At 47.0% G+C, this 19,414-nt stretch overlaps 2 protein-coding genes across 3 annotated transcripts; both read left to right on the top strand.

Moving 5' to 3' along the window:
- The first annotated feature begins 1,834 nt into the window (after nt 1-1,834).
- Nucleotides 1,835-9,396, top strand: LOC124054940. Of its 2 annotated transcripts, XM_046381489.1 has the most exons (8): nt 1,835-2,250; nt 2,367-2,484; nt 4,663-5,143; nt 5,233-5,724; nt 6,361-6,760; nt 7,029-7,133; nt 7,903-7,977; nt 8,057-9,396. In XM_046381489.1, the coding sequence occupies exons 3-8, from the start codon at nt 4,697-4,699 to the stop codon at nt 8,806-8,808; spliced, it is 2,271 nt and encodes a 756-aa protein (XP_046237445.1). In that variant the 5' UTR covers nt 1,835-2,250; nt 2,367-2,484; nt 4,663-4,696; the 3' UTR covers nt 8,809-9,396. The 2 variants fall into 2 exon arrangements, with proteins under 2 accessions (XP_046237445.1, XP_046237444.1); XM_046381488.1 differs by having other exon boundaries at nt 1,835-2,484.
- Nucleotides 9,397-9,711: 315 nt separating this feature from the next.
- On the top strand, nt 9,712-18,443 carry atp1b2a (ATPase Na+/K+ transporting subunit beta 2a). Its single transcript, XM_046381493.1, has 8 exons — nt 9,712-10,705; nt 14,431-14,559; nt 14,668-14,772; nt 14,885-14,964; nt 15,058-15,183; nt 15,343-15,402; nt 16,471-16,566; nt 16,641-18,443. The coding sequence occupies exons 1-8, from the start codon at nt 10,600-10,602 to the stop codon at nt 16,803-16,805; spliced, it is 867 nt and encodes a 288-aa protein (XP_046237449.1). The 5' UTR covers nt 9,712-10,599; the 3' UTR covers nt 16,806-18,443.
- The last annotated feature ends 971 nt before the right edge of the window (nt 18,444-19,414 follow it).

Genomic DNA, 19,414 nt, shown 5'->3' with positions numbered 1-19,414 from the left:
TTGTTTACTTGGAGCTGATTTTCTGAGTAAATAAAGTTAGTTTTTGGTATCTGGACTTTCTGACCAAACACTCAGAAACAAACCAGCAGTCAGTGATTCACACACATTCACACACACCATGCAAGGATCGAAGACCACACACACACACACACACACACACTGCAGCACAAAGCAGCAAACAGCAACAGGACGTTTCAGTTTGAGTCAGTGAAACCAGCAGTCGGTCACCTGTCTGTCTGTCTGTCGGTCTGTCTGTCTGTCTGTCTGTCGGTCTGTCTGTTCGTCTGTCGGTCGGTCGGTCTGTCTGTCTGTCTGTCGGTCTGTACTCACCTTCAGTCCGTCCATGACGTTTCAGCTGCACTGACAAAACCAACCGACATGGAGAGTTTTTATCAGCTCCACAGAGCAGCAGGAGGAGGAGCTGGAGGAGGATCTGGTCTCATCCTGCCCTCTGACGACATCTGGACCAACCTTCTGTTTGTTTTCACGTTGCCATGGTTACAGTGCGAACAGGAAGTGCTGACAGGTCTGTTCCAGGTGTAGTCTGTGGTGGCGTGTATTTACCTGTCTGTACCTCGGTCGACTCTCTGTTCAAAGCTGACTGCGAACATCCCGGACTCCTGTGAACCCTCACTGACATCATTTCTGACGCTATTAGTGTTTCATCATCAACAGGTACAGGTTCCAACAGGTGAGGAGATGAGGGAGTATGATGAAGGTAGTGATTCTCTGGCTGGGTTTGGCTCTGCTCTGGACAGCCATGCAGAATAAACTCAGACTTTATCGTGTCTGGAATAATTTTCTGTTATTGATCAGCCCAAAGAGCCCACACTGATCCTCCAGAGATCCACTTCGATTACATCTTTCCTCTGCCTCACTGACTCCTCCATCGACCTCACAGATTACATCACCGCGTCACGCCTGCCATCCAAACCTGTTCAACAGTTTCATGACATCATGTAATGAACCCACGTCTGTCAGCTGGAGGTCAGACTGGGGCCACAAACACTACAAAGACTAAAACCATCACAGGAAGTGAAAGCTTGACTGCCTCATTTCCTGTGTTTATACTCTTTACACAGAAAACACACGGTTTGTATCGGGATGTTTGGATGTTTGTTTCCTGACAAACAGCCGTACAAACTGAACTGATGAACAGTGAAATCAAACTGGTTTTGTTGCTGACGCTCACATGCTGTTAGGACTCCGTGTTTGTCCCGTGTGTTCTTATTGTGAGGACACTGGAGCTCTGTGTTCTGTGGTAGACTGAACTCAGAGCTCCAGCTTTACAGGTCAGTGGTGAACAGACGCCCCCTGGTGGTCTGAAGAACCAGAGGAACCAGAGGAGTCAGATAACAAGACTGTGTTAATAACATTAACATCCCCACCCACTTTTTGCCTACTTTTTCATGAAAAAACATATAAAATATATAAAAAATATATACTGACTTATGACTTCAAAGAGTTACTGATGACACTTGATTTGAACATTTTCATGCTACAAAAACACTCAGGATCAAATTGGTAAAATATAGCTGATGTTCTTATTTTGATCTTTCGATATTATTTTGTTATTATGTTTTACATTGAGATGCACAATTTAATAAAATCAGAATGTGCTATTGCTTCATGGTTTTAATTAATTATGATGTTAACCGCATTTAAAAATGGTGACAGATCAGATGACACATCAGAGTTACATGTTAAATATTCTGCTTCTTTTGGTCTGATAACACAAAGTTTCAACAATGTTTCACGATTCATTTTGTCTGATTTGTGCAAACTGAACGTGTAATATTTTATTAAGTTCCGCTCAGAGGCAGCAGGGGACGCTGGCGAGCTGAAGGTCGAGCTCTCCGTCCGCTGCCTCAAACTAAAACCAGAAGAAGAGGAGCTCGTTGACGGCCACTCTGAAGTCTGTCCACTCCTGATGAAAAGTCGTACCGAAACTGGCTGTAGTTCACCTGGGGGGCGAAGTCGTCCTTAATGAACGGCAGAGAATGGAGCTAAGTGACTAAATAACTATTTACACTTATTTCTAGACAAAAGGCGCACATTTTGTTTTAGTTTTCTCTATAGAGAACCGATTATATATCAGCATTGAAAAGAAAAATACGACTGCCCGTTTGTTTTTCTTATGTTGCAGACCGTTTTACCAGTAAAGCGCTAACATTCTGTTAATGTATGCTGGTCAGTTAAAGATCACCAACGTTAAGTTATGGTAGGCTAACTAAACAGTAATGCAGAAAGGTAATTCACCTCTTACGGATTTGTGTCTGTTGTCTCTACCGCCTGTGTCGAAAACATCATGAAAGTTGGCTGAAACAAAACAAAACCAAACATAAAAGTTAGATTTTTTGCTACAGCCCCATAAGCCCCCATTCATGTTAGACGACCTCACGAGCGCCCCCTACATAACCGGAAGTCCCGGGAGTGGGAGTTCTTCTTTTGTTATAATTTCTTCGAGTTTGTTGCTGTTAGCAGGTGAGGACCATTTCACTTTCACTAAAGTTAATTTCCTGTCTCAGTCTGTTTGTTTTTTCCTCATCGGCTCTGTTTCCTAGCACAGGATGTATGTTAGCTACATGTTAGCTCCTAACAGCTTCTCTCCCGTTAGCTGTTAGCCTTTAGTCTGAAGGTAAATAAGCTCCAGTTGTCGGATACGCCCTCCGTTGTCGGACCTCCACAAACTGTCATTATATTTACACGTTCATTCAGTTTGTGTCCGTGAGAACACAACAAAAACACAAACTCCATCCTGATGGCTGACGGTTATGTTCCATTAGCTGAGATGAGGAGGGAGGAAGGGCCGATCTCCATTTGGAAAACACATGTTTTGTGTTTGTTCACTTACCGTTACATCCGGTACATGACCGAACACTTATTGTATTTCTTTTAATTAATTCGGCATACAGTTTAAGTACGAACAAGACAGCATAATAACAGAATCTGTGCTCTTTAAACGGGTGAACCTGCTCGCGTTGATTCATCGCAGTTTGTTTAGTACGAGCAGATTGCGAGAATCTAACATCAGAATCAGAATCAGCTTTATTTGCCAAGTATGTGTGACCATACAAGGAATTTGACTCTGGATTTTTCTCTGTCCTGTGCACCATACAAAATACAAAATAGCAATAATAATAATAAAAATGAAGAATAAAGTATTTACAAGAAAGGAAAAAAATATATATATACATATATATATATATATATATACATGTACTGCAAACAGTGTGATGGTTCACACAATGGCAGGTGGTTTACGGGGAGATCAGGGAGACAGCCTGGGGGAAGAAACTGTTTTTGTGTCTGGTGGTCTTGGCATACAGAGCTCTGTAACGCCTACCAGAGGGAAGCAGATCAAACAGTTTGTGTGCAGGGTGTGAGGGGTCTGCAGTGATGCTTCCTGCCCGTTTTTTGACCCTGGACTGGTATAAGTCCTGGATGGAGGGCAGGTCGGCCCTGATGATTTTTTCTGCAGACCTGATTGTCCGTTGCAGTCTGTTTCTGTCCTGTTTGGTGGCCGATCCAAACCAGACAGTGATGGAAGTGCAGAGAACAGACTGGACGATGGAGGTGTAAAAGATGGTCAGCAGCTCCTGAGGCAGGTTGAACTTCTTCAGCTGTCGCAGAAAAAACAACCTCTGCTGGGCCTTTTTCCTGATTAGGTCTACGTGGGACTTCCCCTTGAGATCCCGGGCGATTGTAGTTCCCAGGAACTTAAAGGAGTCCACAGTAGACACTGTGTTGTTGAGAATGGTAAGAGGAGGTACGGTGGGTGGGTTCTTCCTAAAGTCCACTGTCATCTCCACAGTCTTGAGCGGGTTAAGCTCCAGGTTGTTCTGACCACACCAGAGGACCAGCTGGTCTACTTCATGTCTGTAGGCAGCCTCATCACCGTCCTTGATGAGGCCAACTACTGTTGTGTCGTCCACATTTTAAGTAGTTTAACGGACGGGTCCCCTGAGGAGCAGTCGTTAGTGTATAGGGAGAAGAGCAGCGGGGAAAGAACACACCCCTGGGGGGCGCCGGTACTGATGGTTCTGGTGCTGGAGGTGATGCTCCCCAGCCTCACCTGCTGCCTCCTGCCAGTGAGGAAGTTGTAGATCCACTGAGAGGTGGAGGTCGGCACTGTGAGCTGTGGGAGCTTCTGGCGGAGGATTTCTGGGATGATGGTGTTGAATGCAGAGCTGACATGAGATTCAGTTAGAAGTTTGTCCCAAAAAAGGATTGTTTATGAATTTTGCCCAGGACGAAATGAAAAGTTATAACTTCATATTTATGAAACGCTTTGGATGTCTTTCTGTGAGGTTGTTCCATGTCTCGAGAAGCAGAGGAACTTTAAACTGTCAAGTATTTGTATGGAGTCTGGATGGTAGCCTCTCTGTGTTTTTTAGAGGCGGTTTACCACCTATTAGTCTTGCTGAAAATAAGACTAAATTCTTTCCCATCTCTCATCCCATTACCTGATACTGCAGATCTACTCAGTCTGGTCTCCCTTCATTCCCACAACATCCTAAAACTTTGCTGCATCAATGATTTTTCTGGTCTTTTTGATTTCCTGTATGGACCTGATCTATTTCTTACTTTCTGAACAGTCTGCTCTCCATGCTTAAAGACTTTCCCCTCAGATAAACACACTGAAATTTACCTCTGTGACAGGTTTTTCTACCACGGAGACTACACTGAGGCTGCCATGGCAAATAAGACAGAGCTCCATGCCTCAGACCAAACTACCTCTCCTGATGAAGAGCGAGCAAAGCCTGCTGGCCGCCGTCCCCGCCGCAGACCTGCTGCCACCTTTGGTAGGCGGGGTCAGAGAGGGAAGAGGATGGGCCCTGCAGAGAAAAGGCGGGGCCCAGGTGAGAAGTGGCGTGGACAGAAGAAGAGGCGTGGACAGGAGGACAAGAAGGAGGGTGTGACTGTGAAGAGGACAAGGAGCGATGGGAAGCGGCGATGGGACAAGAAACATTACTGTGTGTTCTGTCGGCGGCCACAAGTGAAAATCGCCCGTCACCTGCTGAGTAAGCATGCTGACCAACAGGAAGTGGCAGCTGCCAGCATGTTACCGACAGGCTCTAAACAACGCCACCTCCTGCTGGAGCACCTGCGCTGCAGGGGGAACTACCTGCACAACATTGAGGTTTGTTTACCTGCTCATGTGTCTGTCTGTTTACCTGTCTAGCTGAGTAACAAACTACCTGTGTACCTGACTACCTGTCTGTCCTTCAGGTGATCAGACAGGGCAGTGGTGAGATCATTCCGTGGCGACAGCCCTCAGAGGAAGTTGATGCGAGGAACTACCTTCCCTGCCCGCTCTGCCTCGGTTTCTTCCTTCGCGCTGACCTCTGGAAACATCAGGCCTCCTGTCGTAAGAAGATCTCCTCTGACCCCTCAAAGAACTTGACACCAGAAAAGACCCCCGACTCCACAGGTCAGTCGGCCTGTGATCCAACACGTGACAAGATGTCCAAGTCCACAGAGGACACACCATCTGACCCCTCGGGAGACACAGCAACGCCAGAGCAGACTGGTACCAAACGGCCCATGACCTCTGACCCCGGTGTGGATCAGGACCTGACCTCTGACCCCAACACAAACCGGCCCAGGAAGCGCAGCAGGGTCCAGGCTGCAGCTTCTCGCCTCCTTCCAATTTCCAGCGGAGCGTCTGAGAGCTGCAGTGAAGTCCTGCACCGCATGAACCAAGACCACGTCTCACACCAGGTCTGAACACCTGTCCACCTGCCTGTCTGTCTCTCTTAGTGATGGACAATATGACCCAAATACATACAATCTGTTTGTTTTTGCCTGTTGTATCACAGTCTGACAGAAATCAAAGGGACACTCACTGAGTCAGACATCAGGTAGACAAACCAGGTCAGTCCCACCAAGGACAACAATCAAAAGTTACAGACAACACAGCAATCAACATAAACAAGATAGACCATAAAATACACTTCACTTAAAATACCAACATGTGGACAAGTACGAACTGATTCATTCACAAAAATGATTAGTGCACACATATTGGAGTCTTTCTTTTTTGTGGGGGTGTCCATCAGAAACGTAGACACTCCAGCAGGTCCTCGCATCCTCAGTTGGTTTTCGATGAAGATTTCTGTTCGTCCTTGCAGCCAACAAAAGAGAATTTGTTCAGTTTTTCACATCTTAATGGTGTTGCAGTTGAAGATTAAAAAAGTAGTTACTGGGTGTAACCCCAGTTCTGTGTGTGTGTGTCTGTGTGAAATGTCAGCACATTAATATGTTAAACATTACTCACCGTACTGAAGTGACAAAACAGGACGGTGGTGGCGGTTTACCTGTCTCTGTGTTAACCCCACTCTTCCTGTTTCTGACCAGGTTAAGTCTGATTGGTTGATCTGTAAATATGGAAACAAGCTGATGGGGACTCAAGATGGCAGCCAGAAGAGGTACGGCTATGTCAGTCAGAAGCTGAGGGAGCTCGGCAAGTTCCTCCTGGCTGCTAAATCTCTGGACTCCAGCATTCGGAGCCTACAGGACCTTCTAGCTCCAGGTCACCTCAGCCTGGCACTGGCCGCTGCCAGAAAGGCATCAGGATACCGGTGGAGCCGCCCTCCGCTGGCCGTGAAGACCACGCTGAAGACCGTCTGTGAGATTGCCATTGGAGAAAGTCTGCAGGATGGAGACTGGGAGGCTGCAGCGAAGACCACCGACTTCTACCACTTGTTGGGGAGGGAGTGGGACAACCTGGGGCTGCTGAACCCTGTCCCTGACACAGGTAACACCTGAGCCATCCCAGGAGCCTGTCTGGTTTAAAGGGCCAGAGTCTGACCATTTCTGTGACTCTGGGGCCCCTATACAGAAATGTCCTCACTGCTGTCCTGTGTTCAGTTTCTAAGATCCTCCACCTCATTACAGAAGCAGGTCCATAACCGCTGTGTTGTATTTCCTCTCCTGAGCCAGAAGCAGCAGATCAGTTTCAAACTTCGTCTCCTTTGGCAGTTGATGTGTCGTCATTGTTGAACTGCGTTGTTTGTTTTTTCTAGCAAATACAGTAGGAGGAGCTAAGATGAAGAAACGATCTGTTCAATCAAGAAGTGAGAAGGAGCGTAAAGAGCCAAGTCCAGAGCAGTCTGGTCCAAGACTGGAAGGTGAGTCCTGACCTCTGATCTCCAACACTGACTACTGATTATAAAGCAGACCCATGGCCAGCCTCTCGCTCTGAACGCTAACGTGTAATTTTAAATCTGACTTCTGAACAAACTCCTGATCTACCACGTAGTTGTATTTAAAGATGGCTGACATGTCCCCACTTCCTCCGTGTGTACAAAAGGAAGCCAAAACATCTCAGATATGAGTGCTGGCATCTTGTTCTGCAGCCACAGTATCGAGTTACCACCCACACCCATCTGAGCCAATCAGGAGCAGCGTCATGACGTTTCAGCCTTTCAGCAAATAACTAATTAAAACTCGTCAAAAAACATCAGTGTGATAAAAATGACCTAAAATGAATGGAATGAAATGGGGAAAAATTTATTTGGCGTTTACTTTGAGTTTTTAGTTTGTACCATCTGCTAACAGCCACCAGGGGGCGTCCAGATCGTTATACAGAGTCATCCAAAATAACACACATCAGGAAAAGAAAAACATGCATAAGCATTTAATTTGTATAAGTACTTCTATACACAGAGATACCTCTTTCGAAGTTTGATCATATTACGATAACACTGTGTACTTTTGTACGATGTTTTTCCAATATTTATGCATATTTTCCTTTTCCTGATGTGTGTACACATTATTTTGACGCCCTCATTGAGCCCTGACTGCTTGTCACAAACCTGACCTGTAATATTTACCCAAACTGTGTTCAGAATATTCACTAGATGGCGCCGTTTGACCTCACTGTCTGTCTGTCTGTAGCTCCTTCACAGAGCAGTGGCAGACCTGTGAACACCATGATTCCGCCAGAGTCCAGACTGCAGCTTCCAATCACAGGTGGGCCCTCCTAGATTCAGCTGACCATAAACCCATGACCTGTTTAAGAGCTCTTATCACCTCTCTGTCTGTCTTTCAGTCCCTGTGGCTCCTAGGAAGGTCCGACGTCGCCCCTGGTCGTCTGCAGAGAAGGAGGCAGTCTGGAGACAGTTGGGTGTCCATGTGATGGTGCAGTCAGTGCCAGGGAAGGAGGTCTGTCAGCGCTGTCTGGACCTCGAGCCCGTCCTCAGAGGGCGACACTGGAAAGACATCAAAAACCAGATCTACAACCAGATCCAGAGCCAAAAGAAGCAGCAGTTCCACGCTCAGATGGACCTTCAGGAAAACCAGGAGCAACAAGACCAAATGCAAAACCAGAAGAAGCAGCAGTACCAGGCCCAGATGGATCAACATGACCAGAATAAGAAGAAACAACAGTACCATGTCCAGATGGACCCCCAAGACCAGGACAACATTCACAACCAGAAGAAACAGCAGTACCACACCCAGTTGGACCACCAGGACCATGTCCACATGCACAAGAAGCAGCTGTACCAAATGCAAGAGCAGACCACCATGGACCGGGACGCGCCTATGTTGACGGCTTCACTATATGGAGCTGAGGGGCCACATCGTCCCTCTGGACAGTCACTGCTGGAGCGAGATCCCACCATCAGTCCATACCCACTGCCACATAGGACCCTGGGGCCTCACATGGACCAGCTGTTGTCCAGAGCAGAGTGGACTGATGAGTCTTTGTCCCAGCACTACTCAGTGAGCAGGCAGCTGGACAGGAACCTGCTCCAGGACACACCACCAGCCAATCCACACTCAGGACATGTCCACTTCTGATGGACATGTGCTGAGCACTAATGACTCTGTCCAATAAGGATTGCGTGTCTCTGAACTTCATCTACAAAATGAAGTTGACCTTTTTCCACCACAGGAACTCTACGAGCTGTCCAGCATTTAAAACTCAACACATTTAAATGTAAATGAAAACCTGTCTGGGCTCCACTCTTATCTGACCACCTGTTCCAAAGACCACGTATGTGTGAAAGATCTGGTTTGTAAAACACAGCAGAACCCAGAACCTCCATCCTCTCACAGGTTCAGGTTTTGTGAAGCTCATTTAGTTTGTGGTGTGCATTTGTGTAAAATTTCATACATTTACAGATTTGCCCTTTAATAGTGCTGCTCTTCAACTGGTCACCATCAGTATTATTGTTGTTGTCATGGTGATGTCACTGTTGGCTTACTGTCCCCGTGGACACTGACCTCTTCTGCTGTACAGCTGATCTGCTCCGAGGACGGCAGGTTCAGAGGATCACGTTGAAGTGACTCGGCTGAGGGAACGAGTTGTAAACCGACTGACTGCATGAAAAGATCGACGATGTGAGGAAACATCTGGATCACCAAATAAATTTTTCCAAAGATGTTTCTGATGTTTAGGAAGTTCTTATCATAAAGTTTGTTCAAGTTCCTGATCAGTTTGGTATTCATTAGTTATTTCATGCTATGAGAAGGGGCTGAAACACCATGACTGACAGCTGAGAGCTGCTCCTGATTGGCTCAGATGGGCAGTAATGCGATAACGTGGCTCCACCTCCTGATCCAGACTTTAGACCATCAGCAGTTTTCCGACTGCTGTCCTCTGGTGTTGTTTTCAGTGTTGAGTTTTACTGAAATAATTTGTTTTATGTTCATCACAGCTCTTCATTAAAACAACGTGCTCCTCAGAACTGAGGGAGGCGGCCTGTGATTGGTCCATTTTGTGTGGGAAGGTCATGTGACCAAACACGGGAAGGTTTTATCCCGGCTGAGTCCAACCTGAGCTGCAGTTTGTATGTATGATCAGCAGGGGGCAGAATCTCATCTCAGTTTTCTGGAGTACAGTTCTAACAACATTCCCACACCACACTGAAGGTCTCAGATCCACCTGGTTCTGAGTGATCCAGACCATCCAGGACCCAGTTAGGCTGAGTCCACATTCTGTCCAGTATAACCAGTTTCCACAGGCTCCTACTGCGTTACTGCTGGTCTCAGGTCTGTGTGTCAGTACTGATGTGGACTGAACCTGTCGGTTCTGATTCAGCACATTCTGGATCCCGGAACGGACTGGCCATCAGGAGACGCGGGTGAATACCCGCTGCTGATTGGTCCAGAGGGAGAGGAAACGCAGTCAGGTTCTGATTCATAATGAAGACTCACCTGAGGGAGATGATGATGAAGAGTCCACGCGGTCACAGAACAACATCAGTTTCTTATTCGAGCGAGAGGAACGTGCGTGACGCCATCACATCCGCTCATGTAAAACGTCTTCTGTCATCAGAGTCTGGGGGCGGGGCCTGTCCGGATGAAGCCCCTCTGTGATTGGTGCTGTGACGTCAGACGGTGTTGCGAGGGGAGGTTTACCGCAGTGACACCGACCTGTCTCTCTGTCTGTCTGTCTCTCTCTCTCCGCCTCATCCCGCCGATACTCATCGACCCGCCGGATCGATAAACCGACGCTGATCGATTTTGAAGTGATCACTGAGGCAGCAGCAGCGCGGGAGGCTCGTTCCGTCACAGCGGGAACATCGCGCGCGTTTGAGCCACAGACCGACCTCCATCTTCATCTTCTTCATCCTCCTCCTCATCATCATGTCCGGCACCAAAGAGGAGGACCGCAAAGGCTCGAGCGAGTGGCGGGAATTCTTCTGGAACCCGCGAACTCACGAGCTCATGGGTCGAACCGCGACGAGCTGGGGTGAGTCCCGTCTGTCTGTCTGCCTGTCTGTCTGCTGAGTCAGACAGACAGGCAGACAGTAACTGTGTGCGTCTCTACAACAGCTCAGTTAGTGAAACACAAGACTGAATTATTGACCTGCCGACAGCTGAAGGTCTCAGACTTGTCTCTGCCTGTCTGTCTTTCTGTCTTTGTCTGTCTCTCTGTCTGTCTCTGCCCGTCTGTCTCTCTGTCTTTGTCTGTCTCTCTCTGCCTGGCTGTCTCTGTGTCTCTCTCTGTCTGTCTATGTCCCTCTGCCTGTCTGTCTCTCTGTGTCTCTCTCTCTGTCTGTCAACAGAAAATTAGTCCACAAATACTTGATAATCGATGAATCGTTCCAGTCGTATTTAAAGGAAAAGTCCGTGTGTTCGGCTCGTTTCTCACAGTAATTCATGTGAGTGTTGGGATTAAAGTCTGAACTGAGTGATGAATCGATTAATGGATGATGAGTGTTTTGTAACCTCCATCTCTGTACCAAAACCTCTCAGATTCAAACTCAAAGATCTTTATTGACATGACAACACGTGTTCTGTCACATTAAGGTGTGGAGGTGGTTCACACTGAGGGTGGATGATCTGATGGCTTTGGACTGTAATCAGTCTTCACGGCGTCCACACTCGAGTCTTTGTGATATTTAAAATCGTCTCACTTCACGTCTGACCAGCTGATCTGAACGAAGCAGCAGCAACGGAGCTGATTGGACGATCGTCTCACAGGTGTGGTGAACAGAGACGTGAGTTACTGCGGGCAGCGTGGAGGACGAGGAGCTCAAATCTCTTCTGAAATGATGTGTTTTAGTGGTGAAAATGGAGAAATTCAGAGATGTTTAAGGTCTGCCTGAAGTCCACAGGACATTTCAGCACTGAGATCGGTTTAGATCGTGGACTGTGATGGTCTTTGATCGTCCAAGGAAGACATTGGACCATCAGAGTCCATCAGAAGACTGAGCTGTGTAACATGCAGTCGGTTCTGTCAGTCACTTCAAATCATCTTTAGTCATCTCAGCAAACCGACGTCCTCAGATGTCTTATTTGTCCAGAAGACAATGAGATTCAGTTTACTGACATGTGAGAGAGACAGGAGACAGAGTGAGACGAGGACTGGACTGAAAAGTGACGGAGTCCATCAGGGCAGTTTCAGATTCATTTTCTGATGAAGGACTCGAGGTTTCAGCTCTGAGATCAGGACAGGACTGAGATCTGGACTCCATGAATGACATCATGTCCCGACTGTCAAACAGAGAGAGGACAACAGACTGCTGTTTCTAAGTCATATTAACTGGTTATGTCCCCAGTGTCCCCAGTGTCCTCACTGACTGTCCCCAGTGTCCTCACTGGCCGAAGTGACTCGCAGTATCTCGAGCTCCGTGTCGAATACTCAAATAAACTCAACTGAAAAAAAGTCAGAACGTAAACACAAACTGACAGGAAACTGAGGACCAAAAAGGCTAACGTGCTGTGCTAACATGTCACATGTCTGTGACATCACAGAGAGGGCGGAGCCTCAGGTCCAAACGGACCAAAATCACCTGCATCAGTGTCATGTGACATCGCGTGATCGTGACTGCACCACACACACACACACACACACATACACACTCGTCCCATTTCCAGGGTAATTCAGCCAATCTCCTTTAAGAGAGCGAGAGACACACATTATAAATAGAGAGAGATATAGAGATGATAGTTTAATAATAAAAGTTTATTTGTCTGAAAATTGATAAAAAACTGAATAATAGGATTTAAGTTTCGATTTTAACAATCTGAGTCTTTGGACAAAACAAAATGGACGTCATGTTGGACACTGAAGAAGTGAGACACGTTTCTCAACAGACCAAAGCATTTTAATCACAGTGAGTCACTGAGAACCGGAACCGACTGGACCTGCAGGACGTTCTGACGGGTTCAGTTCTGATCCAGCACCTCTGATGATGTCACACACACATTGACACACTGAAGTCACTGACATCAGAGAGGAGAGAGTGTGTGTGTGTGTGTGTGTTAATCTGGATTAAGCAGACAGATGAGGTTGATTGGACTGTAATCTGTCCACACACAAACACATAAATGTACTAAATGTACTTGTGAGGACATCATTGACGTCATCTTAAAGGGACAGTACAACATTTAGTCAGATGGCATCAGTTTCACCTCCGTTGAATTTGTTTTCAGCGCAACATAAACACTTTCAGTGACTCGGCAGTAGATGAACAGTGACTTGGCAGTAGATATGCAGTGACTCAGCAGTAGAAGATGAACAGGAACTCGGCAGTAGTAGATGAACACTGACTCAGCAGTAGAAGATGAACAGTGACTCAGCAGTAGAAGATGAAGAGTGACTCAGCAGGACAAGATGAACAGTGACTCAGCAGCAGAAGATGTACATTGACTCGGCAGTAGAGGATGTGCAGTGACTCGGCAGAAGAAGATGAACAGTGACTCAGCAGTAGAAGATGAAGAGTGACTCAGCAGTAGAAGATGAAGAGTGACTCAGCAGCAGAAGATGTACATTGACTCGGCAGTAGAGGATGTGCAGTGACTCGGCAGAAGAAGATGAACAGTGAGGAGAGGATGAAGTGGGGAGTTGATCCACCCCTGTGGATTCAGAGCAGAGTAGACTCTGGGTGACCGCAGGCTGCTCGGAGTGATGGGATGGTTAAACATCCAGAGGCAGATGTGTGCAGAGGTTGGACCGGGATGGAGGGTTTGAGCAGGACTTGGAGGTGGAGCTTCACTGCCCTGTAGACCAGCACCAGAGCTGGATGAAGCAGCAGCAGGGAACCAGTGTGGTGAACAGAAGAGTGAAGCCAGCAGGGCAGCAGGATCAGCTGTAGAGATCTGATGGCAGACACAGCAGCTCTGACAGGGACCCTGACCAACAGCACCATGTTTGGAGCCAGGACAGGACAAGGATCAGAAAGTGGTCCTCGGTACTCAGGTGACCCAGTTTAATCTGCAGCAGAGGACACACTTGATGACATTAAGTCTGCAGGAGGAAATCTTTAACAGGTTCAACTCACGAAGACTCCAGGTCAGATTTAAAGACACCGTGTGCATGTCCAAGGAGGTTCAAATGGTTCTGGATGTCACCTTGAGGAGGAACCAGGAGTCTGACTGACTTCAAGTGGATCTTGATGATTATCTGTGGGTCCTCACAGTTGTTGTTCAAGTCCCTGAGAGCTTTGAAAAGTCTTTTAAAATGTCCCAATGTTGGACTTCCAGTGGACCTTGAACATATTGAAATGGTCCTTGAGGAGATTCCAGGGGTCCTTGAGTGAGTTAACACAGCATGAAGCATCAGTGATGTTGCTGTTATCTGTAGTTTAATATTCAGAGCAGAGTTTAAACTCTAACAGCTGATAGCCAATCAGAGTGTAGGATTGTGTTGCCAGGTAAAAACTGATTTACATTTATGATTTATATTTTTATATAACCGATCAAAGGGTTTGAATGGGTTGCTGCTTATTTAAATTGAAAATAACCAATAAGAAGATGAGACAGACAGACAGGTGGACAGACAGACAGGCTGAGCTGACAGACACTGAGACAGCCTCCCCCTCCTCCTCCCCCGTGGTCACACTGAATGTAGGTCATCAGCAGGGGGCGGAGCCAAACACAAGAGGATTATAAAGATGACATTTAGAGGAGAGGAGGGGGAGGATGAAACGTTCTGTACAGTAAAATAACTGTCTGTCTGTCCCCCACCAGGCCTCATCCTGCTCTTCTACCTGGTCTTCTACCTGTTTCTGGCCGGGATGTTTGTTCTCACCATGTACATCATGCTGCTGACGCTCGATGACTACAAACCCACCTGGCAGGACCGCCTGGCCACTCCAGGTAACTAACACAAACGTACCTGAACGCGTTCAAACTCCACCCCACGACTGGCTGTTTAACGAGGCGGAGGCTGTGATTGGTTCAGGAGCAGCTGCCTCTGTGTTTCAGGGATGATGATTCGTCCAAAGGGCGATCAGCTGGAGATCAGTTTCTCCGTGTCGGACACTGAGAGCTGGGACGGCTTCGTCCACAGCCTCAACAACTTCCTGTCTCGTAAGACGCTCGTTCATTCATTCTAATAATTAATGATGTGTAACATGAACTGTAATGTTTTATAAACCGTCTGTCTCTCCGCCTGTCTGTCTGTCCACCTGTCTGTCTGCAGCATACAACGACAGCTATCAGGTTCAGACCAATGACAACTGCCCTCCAGATCAATACTTCATTCAAGAGGACAGCGGAGAGGTAAACCTGCCTGTCTGTCTCTCTACCTGTCCCTCTCTTTACCTCTGTGTCTCTCCACCTGTCTGTCTCACCCGCCTGCCTGTCTCTCTGCAGGTCAGGAACAATCCCAAACGCTCCTGTCAGTTCAATCGGACGATGCTGGAGGACTGTTCTGGACTGTCGGATCGTTTCTATGGTTACAGCAGAGGTCAGCCCTGCATCCTCATCAAACTGAACCGGGTATGTTGACCTCTGACTGCACACGCGTGTACTTAGCATGTTAGCATCTGTCAGATTAGCATTAACATGTAGACTCAAAGGTCATGTAACTCATGTAATACCAGTAAACAAACTGTTTACTGTCCGCCTGTCTGTCTGTCTGCCTGTCTGTCTCTGCAGGTGATCAGTTTGTTGCCAGGGAAGGACAGTCAGTCTCCGTATGTCATCTGTGGAGCCAAGGTCTGAATCTGTCTGCCCTTTCACCTGTCTGTCTGTCTGCCTGTTTGTCTGCCTATCTGTCTGACCGTCTGTCTTCGTCTCTCTGTCTTCGTCTCTCTGTCTTCAGTGGTACAAAGTGAAGGAGGCTGAGTGGGTAAGAACAGAACAGAACTTTGACTGTTCAGTCTGATCCTGCAGTACAGCACAGCAGTACAGTACAGTAGTAAAGTACAGTAGTACAGTACGGTAGTACAGTAAAGTAGCTGTAGTAAAGTTGCATTGATATCTTCATCATTTTTATAGTCTGCCAGAGCATCGTCTTCCTCGATCGATTAACTCGTGGACTCGTGGTCTGTCCACACTCGACCCCTCCAGTCCACTGACTGTCGCTCTGTCAGAGACTCAGAGATGTTCTCTGCAGGTGACGTCTCACTCTGACTGTGGAGCTTCTGTTTAATGAAGAACAGAAATGAGACAAAAAGTGGAAAAAAAATCCAAAGCACAAGTTTGACAACATGAAGCAGCATTGACAGTTGAGGACACTGAGGACGTTGAGGATGTTAGCAGAAGGCTTGTTTACAGTCTGGGATGGATGTAGTGGCGGTCGGGGTGGAGGAGACTCTGTGGGGGGTCGGCCTCTGGATGAGACCTCAGACAGGACCCTGAACATGGTGAGACCTGACAGAGAGGACTCTGATCTGACCAGCCTGATCGACCTGATTGATTACTCGTCATTAACCTTTAGAGTGAAAAACTCAGCAGGAGCTGAGTTAGGCAGGTTCTGGTTCTGGTTCTGGTTAGTGAGGGTCTTCAGAGGATCAAGTCAAAGTCATGTCCTCAGAAATGGACACACGTTAACGTTGAGGCAGATGGCAGACTGAGTTGGGTTCTGCTCTGAGGTTTCTGCCTCCTGAAAGGCAGTTTTTCCTCCACAGTTGCTGAAGGGGGAATGTTGGGTTCGACCTGCTCTCACTGGAAAGTGTCACGAGATAACTTTCGTTGTGAATTAGCGCTATTTAAATAAACTGAATTGAATTGAATTAACGTGTGTGTGTGTGTGTGTGTGTGTGTGTGTGTGTGTGTGTGCAGAGGGAGGATGGTGATAAGATGGGACCTCTGGCGTATTATCCTCCTAATGGAACCTTCAACCTCATGTACTACCCGTATTACGGCAAGAAGGCCCAGGTAACACACTGAACACACACCGAACACACACACTCTGTGTGCAGTGATGTCACGTGATGTGTTTAATGTCTCAGGTGAACTACACTCAGCCGCTGGTGGCCGTGAAGTTCCTGAACGCCTCTCTGAACACAGACATCAACGTGGAGTGCAAAATCAACTCCAACACTTTGGCCGACGGCAGCGAGAGGGACAAGTTCGCCGGACGGGTTTCCTTTAAGCTACGAATCAACGACAAATAGACACACACACATACACACAGGCTCACATGCAGACTCACACACACTGACTCACACACACACACACCTGTTGAAGCTGCACTCATCCAGATGTTTTAATGAAACTGAGTTTCGTCAGTTTATATATAAAATAATTTCTTTTCCAGGTTCATGATGCGTTCACTGACTGACTGAATTTTGTATGTCTCCTTTATTGTCCCCAGTTGTCATGTAAACACGTGTTTTGTCTCGTATTTCCTCTGATGTGAACTCATAAACTCTGAGCCTGAAACCGACCAATCACCACGCGCTCACACTCTGATGTCACTGCTGCTGAGGATGGACTGAAGGACGACAGGAGGGTCTTCACCTCCATCATCACATCGGTCTGAAACAAAGACCAGATTCAAGATCACACAGATAATGTGTTTACACTTTGTTTACTCATGGATTTGTTTATTTATTACTTGTTTATTTATTCAGTTTATTGATGATTGTTTTTATGACACGAGGAAAACATTCAGACTCAAGTTCATGACTGAAACAGAAAAAGCAGAACAGGAACCAGATATTGGATCTTAAACCGGTTCAGAAAACAGAACCGAGATCATATCATGAAGAGCTCAGAGACCGGTAACACATGATGAACCAGACCACAGTCCAAGTCCTGGAGCCAGATTAACAAAATACACTCAAACCAGTTCAGAAACAGAACAGAAAAGATCTAAAATCCTTTAGAATCAGGACCAGTTTACCAGCGTTTCCACCAATCAGTCCAGCACCACAGAAGGGTCAGCTCACCGTCCACTGGATCAGCACCACCAGCTGTTCCACAGTCCAACAAGAGAACCAGAAAGCAGAGAACCAGCAGAACGTTTGCCTCAAACCGCTCAGCACTTTGAGAGAAACGTTAAAGTAACGTTGAGGTCATCCTGGTTTCAGCTGGACGGGGTTACCAGAGAACAACAGGGTCAGCCAGTCAGAGACAGAGTCGGGCAGTGGGACCCGTAATAAGGCAGGTCCTGGACCAAAGGTGTCTGGTGGAAACAGCTTTTGGTAAACCAGTCCAGAAGTCAGTATGAAAACAATCAGCTGAGATCAGACCAGAAACCAGTTCAGGAACTGGTTTGCTCCCCGGCCACATTAAACCTCAGCCTCCTCGTTAGCTGCTAGCTGTAGTAACCATGGCAACAGTATTGGTGTTTGATGTCATATCTCTTGTCTTTTTGTCAGGTTTGTTATGTAGATATTTACGAGTGGATTTAGTTCAGGTTGAGTTGGGACGTCGTTAGTTGTTCTGTTTTGTTGTTTACGTGTTTGTTTTTGTTTACTGTGGTCATCATGGGGCCATGAGAGACACACACACACACACACCCACACACACACCAGTCTCCTCACCTGTCGGTCACTCTTGGACCCGCCCCCTCCTACCTGTACTGCTCATCACCAATAGTCTTCCTTTAAAGAGTGACCAGCCAATCAGATGCCCCTGCTGTGTGATGTTATATGATACTTGTTTGTGATTGGTTGATCTCTCCTGCCTGGAAACATCCCTGTGTTTAAGACAACTGAATAAACAAAGAAATTTTAAAACTACAAAACACAACCTGTCTGTGGTAAATGTACAAGCTTCATGTTTAAACACTTTATGCTGCAGTACTGTTACCTGTCTAGGTGGTCTTGTACCTGTAACAGCTGCTGGACTGCGTGACAGTTTCCACAGCAACACCTGTGACACCTGAACCGTCCGTGGAAAACGTCAGGGAGACGACTCGGGATCTGGCACATGTGGTCACCTTCACTGTGCACCTGTTTCCCTGGTTAGTTCAGGTACAAGTGAAGGTGAGCGTGCTGAGCTGGTTTTACCTGCAGGTGAGTCTGAAATGTGTGATTTTCTACAGGCAGAAGTTTAAACACCACATTAGGAGTCCAGAGGCAGACGAAATGTTGTAAAAGTCCAAACCCGTTGACATCAACTTGTTTACGTTGTTGTTGTTGTTGTTGTGTTGTTGTTGTGGGACTCTGCTGGGTCCTGATGCCTGAGAGCAGAGGAGGAGATGCTGAACAGGACGTTTCCATGTGAGTTACATAAGCTGTTACATAACGTGAATGTTAGGCTGGATGGCCTGCAGACACACAGATCATCCAGTGGGGCCCTCTAGTGGTCACAGTGAGGTATTACAACAGCAAATGATCCTGTTAACATGAACACCTGCAGCCCGACTGAACAGGAACAAAACTCAGCAGTGAGTCCAGCCTGTGGTCCTCTAAGACTCCACCTGTGACGGAGTCCAAATACAATAATCTGACTGAACCCTGCAGTACCAGACAGTCCTGCAGTTAAAGGTACAAACCAGAGGTCCAGGTCGAGTTCTGGACTTAGCATCCACAGTAAGTTAACCCTGAGATCGGGGTAAGTTCAGGAGTAAGTTAAGCCCGTTTCATAAAGCGAGGTAACTCATACTCGGAGTCTGTTACCGCGGTAACTTAGTCTGTGAACGTTACCTGGTCGGGAGCAGGTTTTATCCCAGAAAGCCCGAGTTTGTCTCTGACTCCTCCCCTTTACGGAACATAAGCCTGAACCGTTTCCTTATTCACCGAGTCTCCGTCGAACCTGCTAAGTTTACGAAAAT

This window comes from Scatophagus argus, chromosome 23, assembly GCF_020382885.2.
Source record: "Scatophagus argus isolate fScaArg1 chromosome 23, fScaArg1.pri, whole genome shotgun sequence".
NCBI classification, from domain to species: domain Eukaryota; kingdom Metazoa; phylum Chordata; class Actinopteri; family Scatophagidae; genus Scatophagus; species Scatophagus argus.
Note: the sequence above shows the minus strand (reverse complement) of the source record. Positions and strands in the feature narration are given on the sequence as shown.